Source organism: Sebastes umbrosus, chromosome 5, assembly GCF_015220745.1.
Source record: "Sebastes umbrosus isolate fSebUmb1 chromosome 5, fSebUmb1.pri, whole genome shotgun sequence".
In the NCBI taxonomy this organism is placed as follows: domain Eukaryota; kingdom Metazoa; phylum Chordata; class Actinopteri; order Perciformes; family Sebastidae; genus Sebastes; species Sebastes umbrosus.
Window position 1 is genome coordinate 22,532,824 of NC_051273.1, and position 22,015 is coordinate 22,554,838.

Here is a 22,015-nt window from a genome sequence, read left to right on the forward strand (position 1 = left end):
GCAGAGCCGCTGAGAGAGAGAGTTGCGTCAACGTCACGCAGTCACGTGACTTGCTGGTATGTAGTTTCAGGTACAGTCAGAGTACAGATACAGGTGAGGCGTTATAAAGAATCATTAGTCATTAGAGCAGTGAGTCAAGTTTATTTATAGAGCACATTTCATACGACAGGCGTTGACTCAATGTGCTTCAAAAATAACTTTGTTTTAGAAGTAGTAAAACGTCACACAGTCACGAGACTTGCCGGAATGAAGTTTCAGGTACAGTCAAGGTAAAGTCACGTTTCATACGACAGCTGCTTCAAAATAACTTTGTTTTAAAGGTCACACAAATATACTAATTTTTACACTATTATTATTATTATTATTATTTTACTAGAACATGTTTAATATGGAGGACGGAACCTGCCAAAATAAAAAAATATATAAATTAATAAATTAAAAGTTATAAGCAGTAGCAAAAAAAAAAAAATTAAAAATAAATTTAGCTAGGGCTGTCCCGAACAAACAGTTATATCCATCCGAGAATAATTATTACTTAATGTTGAATATGAATCATGTGGAATTATTTCTTATTTCATGGGCTATTTTGAGATTTATGAAAATGTCCGACATACTATACTATGACTTTTTTTCCCATGAGATTTTTCGGCATACTATACTATGACTTTTTTTCCATGAAAATTTCCAATATACTATACTATGACTTTTTTTTCAAAAACTTTTTTGACATACTATACAAAGAGGTTTTTTCCATGAAATTTTTTTGCATACTATACTAGGACTTTTTTTCGTGAAATTTTTCGACTATTCCTTATTTCATGGGCTATTTTGAGATTTATACTTTATTATTACATACATATATTTAACAAAAAAAACAAAAACCCGAAGCATTCGAATACTGATTTGGAGGTCGATTACCATGGCAACGGTCGAATCATTCGGGTCAGCCCTAAAAGTATCTATTAATTAATTGATCAAATGTGACAAATTGATTTATTTCTGTTTTGATTTGCTTGTTTATTTATATTTTGTATTAATTCCCTTATTTATTTACTTTTCTGTTAAATGTTCCCTTTTATTTATGTATTTATTTTGATCAATTCTTAAATTTGTGTATTTGTTTTTGCATTTATTTATTTATTGCATTTATTTTTTATTTATTTTTGCATTTATTTTTTATCTATTCATTTATTTTTTGCATTTATTTTTATTTATCTATTGCATTTATTTTTTTGTTTATTTATTTATTTTTGCATTTATTTTGTAATTGAGGTTATTGTCTAATCAGGGAGAGTTCTTACATGTATGCATAAGGTAATATGTTTATTGATTTTATAGCTACCTTTGTTTACAAAAAAAAGTGAGCAAGATGTTATCATGAAACTAAACTCCAAGGTGTAAAAGAATCAGGTCAAATCTATAATTGCTTGGTATGGAGGTATGTACTTTGCCAACAATCACAAAGTGGTGGTTGGGAATGTACCTGTACACCTGGGGCAGATAACTAACAGTAAATCAAAGTGTTTCCTATAAATTCCTTTCAAATGGAGTTTCCTCCCTCAAGCGACAGGTTTCGTCCACAAAGGGAACACGTGTACTTTTGTTATTGCATCTGAAAGCCAGTGTTGTTAATTGATAAAATGAGACATAAATTAATATTTTGATACTTTGTATTAATTCCCTTATTTACTCTTCTGTTTAACTTTCCCATTTATTTATGTATTTATTTATATACATTTTTATATTTATTTATTTTTGCATTTATTTATTTTTAAATCTGTGTATTTATTTATGTATTTACATGTGAGTGTGAATGGTTGTTTGTCAGCCCTGTGATAGTCTGGCGACCTGTCCAGGGTGTACCCTGCCTTCACCCAATGTCTGCTGTCTTATTTATTTAATGAGCAATTTATTTATTTATTTTTGATTATGTCAAGTTTTGTTTTGTTTTTTAGATCAGTTTTTTTTAATTATTAGTTTTGTTTTAGAATATTATTTATATTTATTTTCTCATTATACATTTATTTTATATAAAAAAAAAGTTGAAAAATGTTTTCTTGTACTTTTGTATACAAAATGATTTTCTTTTTAATTGTGATAACTAATAAACAAAGTGGGGGAAAATTGTTTTTATTTTCCTCATACTGTCTGAATATGCCTGTATTTAGTTACCCTTGTTGCATCCGAAATGTCATACTAACATGCTATTTAGTACGCTAAAACAGTATGTGAGATATTTTAGTATGTCCAAAACATTAATATGAAACCAATAGTACGCAACTGGCATACTATTTCCGGTGAAATATTACAACGCTGGAACCTACGGTCGTAAAAGTATACCGATAAATATTGATGGAGTCATCATAACAAATGATAAATGACTTACCTGAGACCCACGGATCCCAGTTCTGTCTTCATCCACATCCTCTTCTGCTGCTGTGAGGAGCTCCACTGACAGACATCAAGGCCGGAGACAGATCATGTCCCAGGAGATGCTTGACCGAGACAGATCCAGGCGTTGGGGATGCTAGAAGTAAAAAGGTGTAAAAAGGACATCGTTAAAAGAAACCGAGACATGTTTCTGAAGATATTTCCACATGACCTCGGATTGCAACTCACATGTTACACATTGAAATTGGCTCCTCAGCATCTTTCCCAAACATTTAGTGCTGTATGCACATAAGAAAACTAAAAAAATATCCCTGGTTCTCCGTCATCTATGTAAAGTAATATGATGCATTGACAAAACTCAGCCCATGCTAGATTTACTGGTACACAGACTAGTTAGCAAAAGAAGGCAAAAGTATTACAATAAGTTCAACAGCAGCACAATCTACAGCCTCAAATGTGACCATAAAGTTGAATCAGCACCTCTTGAAAAATAGACATTATAACCTTCATGAAAGAAGGATTTATTGCAGGACAGTTGCATTAAACTGCATTAGTTTTAGTTTAGGTGCACACTGACAATGAGTGTATTTGATAGGCTCTAGGTTGATAGAACCACAACAAATTCCTCCAGCAGAGGGAGACACCATCTGCTCCTCTTGACATAAATATACATGTTTCCTTCAGGCCTCTGCACTATTCACTTGCAAGCATTGTTTGAAGAAGTACTCACATCCTGTACCAAAGTAAAAGTAGCATTAATACTGCAGTTTATTCATTAATACTGCAATTTCACAACTGTTTTAAGGGACATCACAACTCTATTGCATGTCTGCAAAAGGTAGTAAATCACCCAAAACATTTAATTCATGCTTCAAAACCAAGTTATTGTGTCAGTAAATTGGCCGGTGCCACCAAAATGAAAAGTTTTTTTGTCATCGTGTGAGCCGTACTGGTCAAAATGTTTCGATGTTTTTTCACCACATCACTCAACCCGGGAAATGTTTCTTATGTACAAATCTCTCTTTTGTTGTCACTGACTGCTCACTATCCAAGAATGTCAGTACTGTTTAGCTGAATGCTGTTGTGTATCACACTGAGCTGTTTAGATTCCTAATTCGACAGTCTCTAGGTCAAATACTCTACAATATTGTAGTAGCTACACAGAAACAGGATATGCACATTTGTATGTATAGTCATATACAGAGAACAGAATTTTTGCCACAAAATGACATCTATGACAAAAAACAACAACAACAACCCTGCATCAATGAAAAAAACTGCAGTAGTTCTGTTCAAAAACAACAAATTGTACCTCCTCGTTATAGATATTTATGGAAAATACATGTATGTCTGACAGATTCTGTTAATTGAATGAATCATTTTGCATACGATGGCATGCATATGGCAGGAGGACGACAATTTCACTGAGAATAAACTCATCAGTTTTGAATAGAAAAGAAATGTGCAAGTGGTTATTGTATTTACTCTTTTGCACACAACAAACTAATTGTTCAGAGATTTGAACTTATTGTTTTGAAAAAAATATTCTCATTCAAGAATTGAGCCAAAGTGAATGAGAAAAAACTTTATGTAGTGCTGGGTTGTTTGTGAATTTCACCCCAGGGATCAATAAAATCATATTAACCTATAATATTGCATTCATTTATTTGTTGATTATATGTTGTTTTATTAATCTGAACATGCAAAGTAGGCCTAACTTAAGTTATCAAATAAATATAGTGGAGTGAGAAGTAGATGTAGTAGAGTAGAAGTATAAAGTAGCAGCAAATGGAAATACTCAAGTAAAGTACAAATACCTCAGAACTGTACTCAAGTACAGCACATAAGTAAATGTACTTAGTTACTTTCTACCACCACTGCCTGCAAGTTAAATGTGAGAAAAACCAGCATCATCTTTCTCCATGATCCTTTACTTTACTTACAGGCTGCACTTCATCATTCACATTCAATCTTCTGGTTTCAGCTGCATGGAAAGCAGCCACAGTAAGGTGTTCCCACTCTTGATTAGACACGATGCAACAACAAACACTGGCCTAGTATGACTCCATATCATCACTTTCAATCACATTTACTGCACCATTAGTTGATTATTGACACTGACTGACTCAGTATAGCTGCCTTTGTATGCTAACAACAATAAAACTGCTTGTTTTTAAGATGCAACAATCTTCTTTTTTTTTTTACAGACATGTGCGACACCATTTTTAACCATTCTGTGTAAAACTCACCTGCTCAGGTGTTGACATGAAGTCTTTTCCACCTTAAACTGGTTCCCAGCTTAAACTTGTTTTGCCAGTTCACTGTAAAAGAAACGTGCACAGATATTATAGAATTAACCTAGTACACTTAATTAGTACTAGTGAACTGGGACACAGCTGATTTCCATGCTTCACAATTACGTCGACTACGTCATAATGCCCCACCTGTAGAAGGACACGCCCACTTTGCTCATTAACCAATCAGCAGCGATGACGCAGTTTGCAGGTTCCCTCCTCACTTTCATATACAAGAGCCTTTTTATAGGAGCCAGAAGAAGCTTCTGATGCATCTACAATAACAGTCACAGTCAAATCTGTAGTCTATATATGTAAGTTATTTTTTATTATAAAACACCGACAAGCGATGGCAAAGCGAGCAGCTCGACAGAGGAGCCAGCTGCCCACCTGTTACTATGAGGGATACCTGGAGAAGAGGTCCTTCAAAGATAAGGTATTATATTTATATTTATTTATTTATATATCTATGAGAGATAAGTTGTTGTATGCAAGCTTTTTATTATTATGACTTTTTGTTTTGTTCTTGTATCTGATTGTTATCTGCAGTGGTGGAAGAAGTATTCAGATCATTTACTTCAGTAAAAGTACTAATACCACACTTTGAAAATACTCCACTACAAGTAAAAGTCTTGCATTCAAAACCTTACTTAAGAAAAAGTATATGTAGCCTAAGTATTATCAGCAAAATAAAGTAAAAATAAAATAAAATATTGTGCAGTAAAATGTTCCCTGCTAGTGTTTTACTATTATTATTATTCATTATTATTTATTTATTATTATTATTATTATTATTATTATTATTATTATTATTATTATTATTATTATTATATTTCATTATATTATATTATATTATAGTACATCATATCATATAATACTTTATTTTATTATATTATATTATATTATATTATAGTATATCATATTATATTATATTTTATTTTATTATATTATATTATATTATATTATATTATAGTATATCATATTATATTTTATTTTATTATATTATATTATATATGATGTTTCTGGAGTACTATTGCTGCTGCATTAATGTGTTTGTTGCATTTTACTGCTGTCGATGTTTAAGGTTGTGTTAATTTAGTTTAATCTACAGCAATGCATCATATTCTATAAGATCATCATATGTTTGTAACACCGCTGTCCTTTGAGAACCACGTTCTCTAATAAGTCAACTTTTCATGAGCTCAGAAAAACTCATGTGAAGATACGTGGTTTTCACGAAACAGGAAGGGGATGAAATGTAATCTGAAAAGTAACTAAAGCTGTCAGATAAATGTAGTGGAGTACAAATCACATCTGAGATGTAGTGGAAGTATATAGTTGCAAAAAATGGAAATACTCAAGTAAAGTACAAGTACCTCGAATTTGTACTTGAGTACAGTACTTGAGTAAATGTACTTAGTTACATTCCACCACTGGTTATCTGTGGGTTTTAGGAATCTCATCAGAACCAGTTTGATTAAAAATCTTAATGTATGACTTTCAATTGTAGGTTTAACGTCTGTGTGGCTGCATCTAACAATTATTTGATTATTTTCATTGTTGATTATTCTGTCAATTGGTTTTTATATATTATTATTATTATGAATCAATTCATTGTTTTCTATATAAAATGTCGGCACATTGTGAAAAAATATCCATCACAATTTCCTGAAGCACAATGTGAAGTCTTCAGATTGTTTGTTTTGTCCGACCAACACTAAAAACAAAAATATATTTAATTTAGTTTCATATAAGATGAAGAAAAGCAGCAGAAAAATAACTTGAACAATTAATTGATTATCAAAATAGTTGCAGATTATTTTTCTGCCGATGATTAATCGACTAATCATTTCAGCTCCAAATTGTTGTTGGCAGCTCTCTCTCTCTCTCTCTGTGTGGGTGTGTTAGGTCTGTCCCAAACACATTTTTTGGGCTTTGAAGCTAAAATACAAAAAATATTCGATTACCATGGTAACGATCGAAGCTTCGAAGCATTCGGGTCAGCACTATGTGTGTGTGTGTGGGTGTGTGTGCGTGTGAGAGAGGACAAATGTGATTGACAGGCATCTCAACAATGTGCACCAGATAATAGAGATCTTCACTCCTGTCACGTATGTTATGCTTTAACTGGCAGCAGCTGTAAACTGATCTGTGCTGTTCTGCAGAAGAGGAACTCTACTTTACTTTCAGGAAATCAGTATCGGTATTCTAGATGGTTTGCCCTCATGAGGTGAAACTAGTACATTCATTAGTACATTCATTTACCTCCACTAACCTGTGCTTCATATTAAAAAAAACTGCAGTGCAATGGCTAGAGCTTTAGTCAACTAAGATCTCTTTAGTCGATTATTCGTTTTTAATCCTTTTTTTCATGCTGAATGATTTATTTCTAAGAAACTTATGAGCACATCTCTGGTAAACACAAGACTTAAAGTGGTGCTTTTGTGTGATTCTTTGTGGAGAAAGTCAGATCTGTTGATTAAATCAGCTAATCGATTAGTCGACTAAGAATTTCTTTAGTCAAAGACAGCCCTAGTAATGGCATGCTTAATACTTCATTAACACTTCGTAAGACAGTGCAGTGGCCTAGAAACACACTTGTTTGTGCACAGCATCAGGTAAAGTCAGGTTAAATGTCACCTGTCCCTGTCATATATATATATATAGGTTATTGTAGACAGGCCCTTTTCACAGCAGCCATTTTGACATGTGATTGCAGGGTAAACGCAGTTGTAATTAATAACAATAATTGTGGCCCCAATCCATCCAGGTGGGTCAGTCGTATTGTTACTGACAGAATGGGACCACAATTATTTTCTTTAACAAATTACACACGTGTGTTTACTCTGCTTGGACATGTCAAATGATAAAAGGACTTATTGTGTGAACTTTGACTTGAGGTTATTAGCAGACGTTGAACAACACTTCAACTGGTTTGACTGCTATTCTGCTTATTGTGTCGTAAAGATTAGAGCTGACAGAAAAGTTAAGACGCTTACTGGCAAAGCAGGCTTTGCCAGTAATGAATCATGTGTGCTGTCCTGCCCTCCCTGATAAGATAACAGCGTGCGTGCAACCTCACAAAAAAAGAAGTATACTTGTAAGTGTACTACTTCAATACTTCTTGGGACTAAATTGGCCCACTTTAGTTTATAAAAGTATATTTAAGCGTACTTTAAATGTAAAAGTTGTAAACTTTGAGTGCACAACTTAGTTTACATCCAAGTTGTATTTTGTACTGCAACTACAATATGAACTATACTACAAGTGAACTTACGTTTTAGTTTATGAAAGTACACTTTAAAGTATACTCTCAGTAAACTACTAGTCTAATAGTTTTTACTGCAAGTATACTTGTAAGTTTTCCTAAGTGAACTTATAGTACTTAGCCAAGTATACTTTTCTGTATAAGCCAAGTATACTTAGACTTTTCTGTACACTTGTCGGTATAAGCTAAGGATACTTAAGTATAATTTTGTTATCTCTGATAAGTACATGGAAAGTGACCTGAAAGCATACTCTCTTATTTTAAGTTTAAAAGAAGTATACTAATAGCACACTTGAATAAACGTCTTTTTTGGAAGGGCACTCCAATGAGAGCTCGTAAAACATTTAACTGGACACTTTAAAACTATCCTAACCCCAGATATAATTATTTGTACTCAATTACAGTTCAGTACTTTATGTTTTAGTAATTTTGCATTACAAGACGTTGGTGGTGGCTTTGACCTGAAACGGACGGTGACCGTGAACTCTGATTCATTCAACTTGTACGAACAATTTAATTAAGCCGGCGGTGACACGGATTCACTCATCAATTCAGACACTGTTATTAATATCACAAGTGGTTTCTGTTGTAAAAGTTGACTCATCAAGTCTGATTCACCTGCACAGTATAGACTGACTTTATTTCTTTGTTGTGCAACAAGCATTTACTTTCTTCTTCCTTTTTCCTTTTCGTTCTTCTTAACACAAACAATGACTCTCTGTTTGTGTGTGTTTGTGCAGACGTCCCGGAAACTGTGGACCTGCCTGTGTGGCAACACGCTGTTCTTCTTCAATGAGAAGAGAGACTCTGACGTAAGTTATCGCTGAGATTTGGGTTAATCAAAGCCAGAGATTTGGATGATTTTCAATAAAGAATTTTCAGGAAAACCCAGGAATTATTTGTGACTCTGTGTGTCTTTGTCTGTCTCATCAGTACGTAGAGAAAGTGGATCTCAAGGAACTGATCTCAATCACAGACGACAGCAGCCAGGATCGTAACTTAGACGCAGCCAGAATCAACCTCCAGACGAAGGACAGAGTTATCAAATTCACTGTGAGGGAATATATATATATATATATATATATATATATATATAGAAAATATGCAAATCTATGAATAATCTTTTTTCAGAGTAATTTCCTCATTTTCACAGTTTTTCTCTCTTTTCATTGTGTCTACAGGCTCCTAACGCAGAGGCTCGTGAGCTATGGAAGGGCTACATCCGCTCTGTGGCTGAGGTCGGTGGTCTATAACAGTTAGCTCACTTTTTAGAATAAAGTTATTTTAAAGATTTAAGTTTAAAGGGACAGTGTGTAGGATTTGGCGGCAACTAGTGGTGTGGTTGCAGATTGCAACCAACCGAGTACCCCTCCACTCACTCCTCCCTTTCCAAAACTGCGGTAACGTGAGTCGCCGAGTGCAAAACCGTGGTAACGCTGTTGGCCTCGCTTAAAAGGCCAATCATACCATTATAACACTACTTTAGGAGCAACGGAAGTAGATAAGATGAAATGCTTTTTAGTTTAAGTCACATTTTAGTCATTTTTATCCTTCATAGTTTTAGTCGACGACAACTCAGTTTTAGTTTGTCGAAAAGTCATTCAATTTTCGTCTAAATGTTTTTTCTCTTAATTTTGTCAGCTATATTCTGTATTTAATATTAGTCCTGTTTAGTCATCACATTATATTAAAAGTAAAGTTTTTTATTTTTTAAACTAAATGTCAGTCTCGTCTTTTTTCGTCAATGATATTGCATGTTTGATATCGTCCCCGCTAGTGTTCAATGACGTCGGTGCCGTCTCGCCATCATCTAGTCATAGTCGTGGAAAAAAAGGTTGTTGCCGAAAACATATTTCATCATAGTTTTCTTTAACGAAATTAACACTGCGGTATACCGCAGTTTCACAAGCGTGTCGGAGAACTACGGTGGTCTTCAGGTAACATAAAAATGTGAAAGGCTCCCTGCTACCTATGTATAGATGAAGGGCTCATTCTAAGCTAACGAAAACAAAACGATTCTTAGTTTCAGGTGATTATACACTAATGAAAACATAGTTATGAATATTATATTCCATTTCTGCTAATAGATCCCCCGAAATGTTCCACACTGTTCCTTTAAGATGACTGATGTTTAGTTGTAGTTAACATCCGGCCCTCATTCATTTGCACTGATAATTTAAACTGTGTGTGTCTACCTGCAGCTGACGGTACCATCCTCCCTCAACCTGCTACCAGGCCAGATCCACATGCTGAAAGAGACCGTGGAAAAGGAAAAAGGAAGAACAAGAAATCTTCTTCCACTTCCAACTGCTGTCACCAACTCCACTGCTTACATCAGCATCAAAACAGATATGCCAGCGTGAGTACAAACAAGACATACAAGTATTGAGACTCAAGAGAAATACTGGTTATCACCTCTCTGCCAGGGAGGTTTTCGGTTTGGTTTGTTGGTTTGTTTGTCTGTTTTACACAGAATCATCTGAGAAGCCGTCATTGGAAACTGTTTGGAAAAGGGCAGGCACTTTAAAAAAAATACTTGGCAGGTGATTGGATGAGCCACCTGTCAATCAAACTCTTGCCGAAGCCAGTCAGGAGAAGAGTGAAAACATCTTTTCCATCAAAAGAAATGCAGAAATACTCTGCAGTTCTGATGTAATCGATGCTATTGCATCATTTAAACTCTTTACGAGTCGCTGTGACGCAACAGTCGCCCCTCCGTGTTGCATCACACAAACCTAAGCCGCGCTCGTCGCTGCCGGCCAGACACAAATATGTTACTTGAAGTCTGACAAGATGGATTCTTGCGTGATCTCGTGACATTGCGAGAATCCAGCTGCTGTGTAAAGGTAAGTAGTAGCACGGGGCAAGGAAGAACCTGTTAAGGATCCGAATCACGGTGCGGTTACACTCTTTTTCACTCATGGAAACGTCTTGGTGGAGGTCTGTGTGCTCTCTGAGTGCCCTTCTAGTTTCAAATGTGGCCGATGGAAAGAGCTGATACCATGATACAAAACATATGACATGAGGTCTGGATGCATCACTGCAAAAATCTGTTTTCAATGAGTGATGGCAGTTTTTACTTTTTTGTCTCATGACTGTGTTTTTCTGCCGTCCTGTAGTTGTTACCACAACGTGTCCCGACTGGAGGCCGAGCTGCTGCTGGAGAGAGTGGCCAAACAAGGAAACCTGCTGCTGAGACCCGGAAGTAACGGAAACTCCTTCGCTGTCACCACCAGACAGGACCTTGAAGGGTATGAACACAGACATAAACACAGACACACAGATCTAATATGGTGTACATACTTTCAGGCTTTAGAAAATCTAGCCCGTGACGGGAGACTTTGGCCAATCACAGGACATTTACTTCGAGAGAGAGCGTTCCTATTGGCTGTTCATTCAACGGAGGCAGCTGTCAATCACTCTCAAACTCCGATCAAACGGTCAAACTAGGCAGCGCTGATCAAATATGAATCAATATTCTGTTACTGTAATGCCTATTTCTCTCCTCAAATGTTTTCAGAAACATCTTGTAGTGTACTGTTTAGCTGTAAAATGAGAAAGTTTGCTCCGGCTGGTGGGCGGTGCTTGGTATTTCCTCAACTGATCTCAGCATGGCAGAAGGGTCACAAACTTTCCTAAGAGGAAGAGGAAGTGAAGAAGTCTAGTTTTCTCTCAGAACACTTGAATTACAATATGCTGAAAAGTTATTATGGAATTTTTGCCCAATGATGCCAAAAACATTCTGCTTACTGCCGCTTTAAAACAGTACTCAATAGTTTTACTTCTACAAAGACAGTATAACTGACTTTAATGTAACACACGTTTATGTGTTGTTGCATGTTGTCATCTTGGACAGTTTATAATCTATATTTTAATGGCCTCCCTGTCTCTCTTTCTCCATCAGCTCTGTATTCAGACACTACCGCGTGGCTCGTAAAGTCGATGGCAGCTTCGCCATTGATGTGGACACACCTGTGAGTATTAAAATAGAAGCATAGTGAAGGTACTTTGAACTGTACTGTATGTGCCACAGTTAAAGGACTGAGTTCTGGTCTCTGCAGATTTAAAAGAGGTAAAAGAGGAAACCACATAAAACATTAGACAAGAAAACCAGCGTTGCCTTTTTATTGCTTGATAAAATCTACTGTGTATATATGAACTTTTGTAAGTGCAACTTGAGAAATGTAGAACAGTACTGTATGTACGAAAGAGCTATTTGCACTTGATTGCTGGAGTTTTTAATTGCTCAGGTGAAAGATGAGAGATGAAAGTGAATTTCTAGCACATGACGTCCTGCAGATTACCGGTAAACACAAAGGGGTCAATAAAAAGAATGTCACATGGCGTTAGTTCAGCCACGTTTCTGTGTGGACGTGCTGGATAAGACTTTCATTCTGCTGCCAGTGACATGACTCACCTCTGATCTTTGTATTAAATTCCAGACATAAAGTGACACATGTGTACGTGTGGTGTGGTATTTTTCCAAGCAACTGACTGAGTTCCACTTAATTTCCTTGGAAGCACTAATGATGACACATGATCTGTAATTAAACTCAATTATAGACGATTAAGGTTGCAATAGTTATTGTAACTATGGTTGAGTCAAGTCTGTTTGCAAAACCCAACCTGTTCTATTCCCTGTGTTTATTTGTTATTAAGTTATTAAAGAACATATGTTCTCCATGCAGGTCCCTTGTGCTACGCTCCACGATGTGATCAACTATTTAGTGGAAAAAACCGACCGGGTTCTGATTCCTCTCATCATGGAGGAACCCTACGAGAAAAACATCTGTACGGAGACATTTTCATTTCTCTTTCTATCCTTTCTTTTGCTCCCTCACTTTGTATTCAAGTCACTTTTTAACCCTCTGAGACCCACAATAGACCCGTTTTTGTCTTTTTAAGGGGGTGTCTTTAGGGGGAGATAGCAGGTCAACAGTAGATGTCACATAGAAGTGGTGTACATCACCTGAAAGCTGGGAACCTGAAGATTAATTTGAGATGCAGCTCAGCAACGTGTGTCAAGCTGTTCCAGTCGTAAATCAGAAATAAAACAAAATTAAAATAACTTGTAAAAGTGTATAAGAGCTTAGAACATTATGATAGAAGTATATGATGGTCATTCCCAGGGTTATTTATGTCTCATAAATTGGTGCAGCAATTTTTGGGTTGATACCATTTGTTACACAGATTTGGTGCTAACCTTAACCTTTTTTTACACTTGAGAATTGATGAAAATTATCAATAATCCCTTCAAAATACCGCATTAAGACACCAAGACCTTGAGGAACAACATAGAAAAAGCCATGCTGAGATTTGGTTTCAAAAACTTTTTGAGATTTCTGAAAGGATTGCATTTTTCAACGATTGGATTGCGAACACTTCTGTTCTGGAAACTACTCAGAAACCCCCTTATTGTCTACCTAAGAAATCCATCCATCCTATGAATGCTCTAGGTCTTTAGTTTGTGGCTGTAAAGTTTCATGAGGCTGTGATTATCCTAGAGGTCACCATAGGTCAATTTATACTGTGAGGTCAAGTTTAAAAAAAATTGTCTCACTACAATGAAATGGCTCCTTTGTGGACTAACATCATCACACATGAATACAGTTGGGCTCATTGGATCCACAAGAGTCTCAGCTTTACAGTGATACCCAATTTATGTAATCCAAGACTGTTTAGGGACCCCAATATGCAGAAATATTCAAATACACCATATTCAGAATAGGCGTAAATAACACATTTGTACTGCCTGCAAAAAACTGCATGTGATTATCATAAAGTGGGCATGTCTGTAAAGGGGAGACTCGTGGGTATCCATAGAACCCATTTACATTCACATATCTTGAGGTCAGACGTCAAAGGACCCCTTTGAAAATGGCCATGCCAGTTTTTCCTCGTCAAAATATAGCCAAACTTTGTAGCGTTATTTAGCCTCCTTCACTCTAGCTCTAAAACTGAACCTGCTACAGCCTCTGAAAGTCAGTATCCTGCAGGTCTCAGGGGGTTAAGCTGTGTACTTATTATATGTTAACCAAAATGTTATTCATGACTAATAGAAGTTCTGTTTTTTTTTTTTACAGTTTTTATTCGGTCTGATAAGGAAAACGGAGAGACGAGCATTCATCAGGCCCCGTCAAACACTGCCACACTCCTGCCAACTTTACCCCCCAAAGGTACTTTGTGACTATTACTAGAAAAACACACAGACATGAACTCTCAGACACGTCAAGCCACTAAACTGTTTGCACTGTTTTGCCACACCTTGTTTGCTGAGGCCCTTTGACGCATTCAGGTAACTGGAAATTCCACCTCTACAGCTGATCTTGGGCTTTTTCCAACAGGTCACACTGACACGAAAAAATTACTTGGTTCTTTGTATGATAATGTAAGGCGCAACAGGACGGACAGACGTGCAATAGATGTTGTGTGTATAGAATAACAACATCAAGAAAATACAACATTAGTAATGCAAACATATATTTCCCGCGCGTTTCGTATGTGCTTTCTGGAGACATATCTTAAGTAGGTGGTTAATCCACTTTGTATCAGTGGGTGTGTCAGAGATTTGCAAAACCATCGTGATAAGACCGATGTTTCCGTGCGGAGGTATTACCCACACCCATCCATCACTCATGGTTTGCTTGTTTTAGAGCCTTTGTGCAGCAGGTAGAAATTCCTCTACAGAGTTTTGCTAAAGACTTTGTAGCTCAAGCAAATATTAACAAGACTAAGAGTCGACTGCAGTGGTTGCAACGATGCAATATTTGCTTGAGATGCCCTTCTAAGATTGTATTTGTGCACCGGCTAGTTGAACCAAAAAGTGGATTTATTTTGCTTGTTTTACTGAATAATTATTACAAGTAAAATTATTACAAGAAAAAAGCTTTATCTTCTTAATCATCTAGTGACCCCTCAGATATGTCTTGAGACCCTTTGTGGGGGTTCCAACCTCCATTTTGGGTTAAAAACTGGTCTACAGCCACGCCAGCGGCTCTGTGAGGCTTTACTTTGGCACAGCTTTGAGTGCTTTGAGCTAACGGCTAACGTCAGCAGCTCACAATGACAATGCTAACATGCTGATGTTTAGCATGTTCACCAACTTAATTTAGCGTGTTAGCATGCTAACGTTTGCTAATTAGCGCTAAACACAAAGTACAGCTGAGGCTGATGGGATTAGTTTTGCAGGTATTTGATCATTAACCAAATATATTGGACAAATTGGTATTTTGACCTGATGATGACGCAACATGAAACTTCAGGGGATCACCAACGTTTTTCAACTTATCCTACGGGGGACGGGAATGTACGTGCAAAATTTCATGGCAGTTGTTGAGACATTTTACTTAAAGCTCACATGCACTAAAAGCACTCACGGCCGGCCCGGCGATGTAAACAAAGCACAGAGAACCTCTGATTACAACACACAGAGGGAGAATGACTTCATTCTCTGCTTAGGTAGACATTATTCCTCTATATTTTTACATAGATTAGTTGTTTGCTGCTATATTGATGCTCTCAATATCATATAAAGCACCTTTAAAACAACAAATACAAACCTCATCATGGTTGCACTAAAGGAAAAGTCAGAGGATGACCAAAGATAGTGGGATTCATCCTCTGAGGACCACGAATGTCTGTACAATAACATACCCTACATACAACCAGTGTCTATTTCTGCCCGCTGTAGCTTGTGGTTTAGTTATTTCTCAAGTGTACTGACAACACCTGTTGTTTACTTTGGCCATGATATCAGTCATTAGATCAACCCTGTAATAATCATAATTACACGTTCTGTGTTTGCAGTCGCTTCGAGAGTTCCGACCCCTGAACCGGCGCCAAATGAAGAGGACAATGTCTATCTGAATGACGAACGTGAGTACAAGTCAACTGACACCAGCACCATCAATCACTCCTTTCATCGTAGCCTTGCAAACATAAAACAGGTGTGACTGCATTTTTTCCATTGCTGTTGTTAACACTTTGTCTGTATTCAAACAGCTGTGAAGAAAGAAAAAGAGACAGAGGTTTCCCCAGTTGTTCCACTGCCACGTAAGTTCCTTTCTGTCTTATCTTTACATCTCAGAAACATTTTTCCTTGTCGTCACAACTTTTTTTTATGACAGTGAATCACTGTGTGTTTTTGGTCTTCCACAGAACCAGAGAAAAAAGCTCCAAAGAAAGCAATTATGCCTCCAATTCCTATTCCTCGCAAATCGAACCCCGCTTCCTCAAATATGAGGACGAGAACCCTCACAGACCCTCTGGGACAGAGTAAGTCCACACCGCTTCACTGAGACACATTCTTTAGATAGTAACTTGTGCAGATTAATTGCAAATAAATCACACTTTTTTTCTGTTCAAAATGTACCTTAAAGGGAGATTTGTCAAGTATTTAAAACTCTTATCAACATGGGAATGGACAAATATGCTGCTATATGCAAACGTCTGTATATATTTATTATCGGAAATCAATTAACAACACAAAACAATGACAAATATTGTCCAGAAACCCTCACAGGTACTGCATTTAGCATAAAAAATATGCTCAAATCATAACACAGCAAACTGCAGCCCATCAGGCAACAACAGCTGTCAGTGTGTCAGTGTGCTGACTTCACTATGACTTGCCACAAACTGCATGTGATTATCATAAAGTGGGCATGACTGTAAAGGGGAGACTCGTGGGTACCCATAGAACCCATTTTCATTCACATATCTTGAGGTCAGAGGTCAAGGGACTCCTTTGAAAATGGCCATGCCAGTTTATCCTCACCAAAATGTAGCGCAAGTTTGGAGCGTTATTCATCCTCCAAGCAACCAAGCTAGTATCACATGGTTGGTACCAGGTTTTCTAGATTCATATGATGCCAGTATCTTCTCTCTAGCTTTAAAACTGAACCCCTTACAACCTCTGGAAGAACGATTGCGTTACTATCACGTTAACCTTGAAAGCCCTAGTAGATAATAATCAAAGCTTTTTGTCTCATGTGCTCTAGTTCCTCTAGCAGCATTAACTGAGCTGAAACTCAAGTTGGGGCAAAAGGCCAGATCTTAGAGGAATGTCCTGCATCTGTGAAAACCTGCTCCACCAGTGATTCAGAGTCACTAAACCAGTCTGTCCCAGTGAGATGAACCAACACAAGACAGCGGAGAACAGCTGTTTCCTACAAAAACAACCTGTTTCCTCCTCTGCTCCTCCTCGTCAGCTGGCTGTCGACAGTAAAGCCTCTCTGAAGATTAACACTGTTATTGATTCACTCATTAGCGAGTTAATCAGCTGTAACGAGGGATGTTGCACGTCACATCATCCTCACCGTGTTTTGTCATGTACGTTTTGCACATTTACCACTGACAATGGTGCACATTTACCACTGACAATGCTGCACATTCTTCTAATCAGATTATCTACATCAATGTTGTTTTTGACTACTTCTTTTTAGTGTAATCAAATTGTATTGTATATATTTTTACTTATTATATATTTATTGTAAAACAAATTACTGCCTCTCCATACAGTGAAGTGTGAATGAAACAGGGCTGCAATTTATAATTATTTTCATTATTGATTAATCTGTAGATTAATTGTTTGGTTTATAAAATGTCAGAAGATAGTGAAAGAGGTGATGTCTTTAAATGTCTTGTTTTGTCAAGTACTCAGTTTAATATGATATAATACAGAGAAAAGCAGCAAATCTCCATATTTTAGAGGCTGAAAACAGCATTTTCTACCATTTTTGCACAAAAAATAGCTGGCCATTATTTTTCGATTGATTGGTCGGTTACTGTACCTTCAGTATTGTATGTGAATACATTATATATATATATATATATAGTGTTTCAGTGAAGGAAAATTCTTGCTTTTGTCACATCAAATCAGATACATGTGAACAAACAACTTCCAGTATGTGCTATGCATTTTTTAAAATAAAGCCGACATTTGTTTCTTACTTTGTTTTTTATTCCTCGTTGAAGCAGAAATCCAAGAACAAAGTGCTCTCGCTCCTTTATTACCTCAATGACTGATACAATATTGTGGAAAAAATTAAACTATTTACAATAAATTGTGACACTGTGTCAGCATGTGAAAATAAAGTTGAACATAACTCTCAGCCGGACGCTTCTTTAAAATCATTGCAGGCTACAGTTATTCAGGAGATGCATACAGAGGGAGCAAAGCAAATACTTGTTACCCTTTAACATGTAGACGCTACTCAGACGTCGGGCTGTGCACTAGCTAGGGCTGCACGATTTTGAGAAAAATATCTAATTGCAATTATTTTTGACTGATATTGCAATTGTGATATGATTTACGATGTTAGATGGAATGATATTTTTTACATCATTATTCTCATTTTCACTGAAAAACATTTGATTATGGTGTGATTTTTGCGGCGATCTGCACCAAAAAAAGATGTTTACTTAAAGGTCCAGTGTGTAGGATCTGGCGGTGAGGTGAGGAAATCGCAACCAACTGAAGCCTCTCACGTGTGCCAAGCGTGTTGGAGAGCTACGGTGGCCGAAGTGAAAACGCGAATGATGTCCCTCTCTAGAGCCATTTGGAGCAGAGCATAGAGTGTGTGTGTGTGTATGTGGGAAGTGAGTGGTGAAGCAAGAGAGAGAGAGCGGCAGTGGCGACGGGAGCGAGTAACGGAAGCGAGTAACGTTATCAACTACGGCCCCAAGCAGGAAAAGTTAACAGAGTTTGGTTTGTCCGTTCTGGACTACTGTAGAAACATGGCGGACTCCGTGAAGAGGACCCGCTCGCTATGTAGATATAAACGGCTCATTCTAAGGTAACGAAAACACAACAATTCTTATTATCAGGTGATTATACACTAAAGATACTTATTAATATTATATTAAATTTCTGCCAATAGATCCCCCTAATTGTTACACACTGGTCCTTTAAGTCTTTAGAATATGATGTGTAGGCCGGGACATCTCAACAGCACCACTATATTTAATTTAAAAAGGTATTTTGACACAAATTTCACCTTTATTGCAGTAGGCCATATTGTGATTTCGCTAAAATTTAAATTAATTGTGCAGCCCTAGCACAGATACGGACTTCATAACAGTTTCATAATCAGTTTCCAGAGGTTATCACTTGTGTTTCTCACCCAAACCTGGCTAACTCTCATAATACATTGTGTTAGCTGAGGCTACTTGCTAGCTATTTGTTATATTTGGACTAACGGACAGCCCGCTACTCATAATGGGATTCTTCTTCAGTAAATAAAGTGGTGTTATTATTAGGTATAGAGATAATAAACTGTACATAAAGATGGACGACATGACAGCTCCTCAAAAGTGAAGCCAGAACATCTCAATCGCCCCCTGGTGGCTGGTTGCAGTATAGGTCATAAATCCCGCCCCTCCATGTTAGAAGATGAGACCAACTAAAAAGTCAAAGTACACATTAAATACATTTTTCCTGAAGATGGTTTCTATCTTTTTATGTAGTTCTTCTCACGCTGATGTTTATTCAAGTGTTCATTTCTCTGATAAGTTTGGTTTTAATTAGTTATTTGATGCTATAAAAAGGGGGTCAGACGTCATGATTGACAGCTGCTCTGAGTGAAATAGTCGCAGCCAGAGACTCAGGAATTGTACGAGAGAGGAGATGTAACTTTAACTTTCCATAACCGCCACCAGTCTGTGTAATAGACGTGTCAATTTGATCATAAATGTAGTTGATGTAGAGATATTATGGTTAGTTGTTGTCTCTTTCTAGCGAAACAGCTACCGTAGTGCTAACGTAGCAGCAAGGTGTCTCACGCCAGCAAGCTGCGGCCGTGCTCGGCTCGTGATTGGCTCGAGCCTCGATATCGCGGCTACAGCCCCCCCCCCCCTGATCAATACTGTGCAGTGTCTGGCTCCAATTGACGTCAAAATCTCAAGATGGCAGCCCCCCGTATCCGTGATATTTTGGCTTCACTTTTGTACCGTGGGTGGAAGTGGAGACACGTCGTCCATCTTTATATACAGTCTGTGGTAGAGACACATACATACTGTACAAACAAGCATTAGGGTGCAGTCAGGTGAATAGAATGAATACAGTACAGTCATTTCCAAAATCCTGAAGCCATATCTGATGACTCCTCTACGTGATAAAAACTCTAACTTTCTGTGCAGAGTCTGTCTGTTAGATTAAGACTCTGATTTAACACTAACAGAACATCAGCAGGAGGCTAAATGACCCAGTTTCTCGCACGCAAAGTCTGGTAACCTGACTGCAGAAAGTGAAATGCAGTAAACACAAATAGTCGGCATGACTTGGCAAGACATACGTGTGTCGTTCACGTGAGCTATTAGCTGCTGGTAAAAAATAACCTGATTCAATGAACTACATTCTATTCAGTAGCGTTCGCCTGGAAGCAGGATGTTATTTAGGTTAAATAGGTCATCTGACGGCAGATTCAGTAGGTGATAATTACCACTAAGCTACAGTACAACCAGGTTATAATGACACTGACACAGAACACGATGTTTTAAATTGAAACAGGGAGATTACACTTCTGTGACACCCATGTCTATAATGCATACAGACATGCCCACTTTATGATAATCACATGCAGTTTTGAAAGCAGTATAAATGTGTCGCCTATTCTAAAATGGTGTATTTGAATATTTCTGCATACTGGGGTCCCTAAACAGTCTTGGATTTGCATAAATTGACTCTTGTGGATCCAATGAGCTCAACTGTATTCATGTCTGATGATGTTAGTCCCCACAGTAGCTATTTCATTGTAGTGAGACCATTTTTTGACCTCACTGTATAAAATGACCTGTGGTGACCTCTAGGATAATCACAGCATCATGAAACTTTACAGCCACAAACTAGAGACCTAGAGCATTCAGAGGATGGATGGCTTTCCTGGCTAGATTGACAATAAGGGGGTTTCTGAGCAGTTTACACAACAGAAGTGCTCGCCATCCAATTGCCAAAAATGCAATTCTGGCAGAAATCTCCAAATGTCAAACGTTTTTCAAACCAAATCACAGCATTGACTTTTTCTACGGTGTTTCTCAAGGTCTTGGTGTCTTAATGTTGTTTTTTTGGAGGGATTATTGATCATTTTTTATCAATTCTCAAGTGGTAAAAAATGGTTCAATTTAGCACCAAATCTGTGTAACAAATGGTATCAACCCAAAAATTGCTGCAACAACTTATGAGACATAATAGAGCATGGGGATGGCCATCATATACTTCTATCGTAATGTTCTAAACCCTTATTAATTAATTCAGTTTATTTCTGATCAATGACTGAGATGATGTACACCACTTCTATGTGACATATACTGTTGACCTGCTATCTGCCCCTAAAGACCCACTGTAGCCCATAAAAAAAGACAAAAATGGGTCTATTGTGGGTTTTAGAGGGTTAAAAGATTATAATATATTACAATTATGGGAATTATAATACACTATCATCCTTTCAAAAAGAAATGTGACCAGCAATTATGATATATATATATATTACTTGACCTTGTAAGTCATTATAAAATTCTTTACAGTGTGTTATGATTATTGTTATAAAGAATTATGGAGTGCTTATAAATATGATTATACGTTGCTCTAAGCAAATTATAACACATTATAAGTATGTTTATAATGCATTATACACATGGGCGTCATAGAAAGTGTTACCACAATTTCTTGCAGTGAAATACTAGCATGTTGGTACGGATCACCGGATTTGGCCTATCGGTTTGGAAATGAGCAGGAAGGCACAGGGAGAGAGCAGACAGGACGGGCCTCGACCCTGCAGCTGTCTGCACTGACAGTACGACTGACAGTTTTGGTGATGGCGAGGAAGGAAAGAAGGGCAGCGGCCAGCGCTAAATCTTTGCTCTAGCAGCAGCGGGACAGTGCTGAATGACAGGAGAGGAAAAACTAGTAAGACTACAGCTAATGTGTCCCAAGCAACAACAACAAGCCAGAAGTCATACATCTGAAGAAGAGATGTGTCACTGACGATGACTCACTTGTTCCCAAAACTATTTTTTGTTGTTACACTGGAACAGGCTTCAGTGAAGTAACTCTTCCATGATATAG

General features: G+C 37.2%; 1 protein-coding gene across 2 annotated transcripts; it reads left to right on the plus strand.

Annotated features, from left to right (window-relative positions):
- The first annotated feature begins 4,895 nt into the window (after positions 1 to 4,895).
- LOC119488201 (signal-transducing adaptor protein 2-like) lies at positions 4,896 to 21,753 on the plus strand. Of its 2 annotated transcripts, none has more exons than XM_037769633.1 (13): positions 4,896 to 5,121; positions 8,694 to 8,765; positions 8,887 to 9,006; positions 9,135 to 9,191; positions 10,155 to 10,312; positions 11,073 to 11,204; positions 11,858 to 11,927; positions 12,642 to 12,744; positions 14,037 to 14,129; positions 15,760 to 15,828; positions 15,955 to 16,005; positions 16,111 to 16,227; positions 21,623 to 21,753. In XM_037769633.1, the coding sequence occupies exons 1-13, from the start codon at positions 5,035 to 5,037 to the stop codon at positions 21,631 to 21,633; spliced, it is 1,140 nt and encodes a 379-aa protein (XP_037625561.1). In that variant the 5' UTR covers positions 4,896 to 5,034; the 3' UTR covers positions 21,634 to 21,753. The 2 variants fall into 2 exon arrangements, with proteins under 2 accessions (XP_037625561.1, XP_037625560.1); XM_037769632.1 differs by lacking the exon at positions 21,623 to 21,753 and adding an exon at positions 16,953 to 18,357 and having other exon boundaries at positions 4,901 to 5,121.
- The last annotated feature ends 262 nt before the right edge of the window (positions 21,754 to 22,015 follow it).

Excerpts from the sequence above, each read along its gene's own strand:
- LOC119488201 (XM_037769632.1), top strand. The coding sequence starts at position 5,035 with ATGGCAAAGCGAGCAGCTCGACAGAGGAGCCAGCTGCCCACCTGTTAC. Across the intron at positions 14,130-15,759 it reads GCCAACTTTACCCCCCAAAG|TCGCTTCGAGAGTTCCGACC; the intron begins GTACTTTGTGAC and ends CTGTGTTTGCAG. Across the intron at positions 15,829-15,954 it reads TGTCTATCTGAATGACGAAC|CTGTGAAGAAAGAAAAAGAG; the intron begins GTGAGTACAAGT and ends GTATTCAAACAG.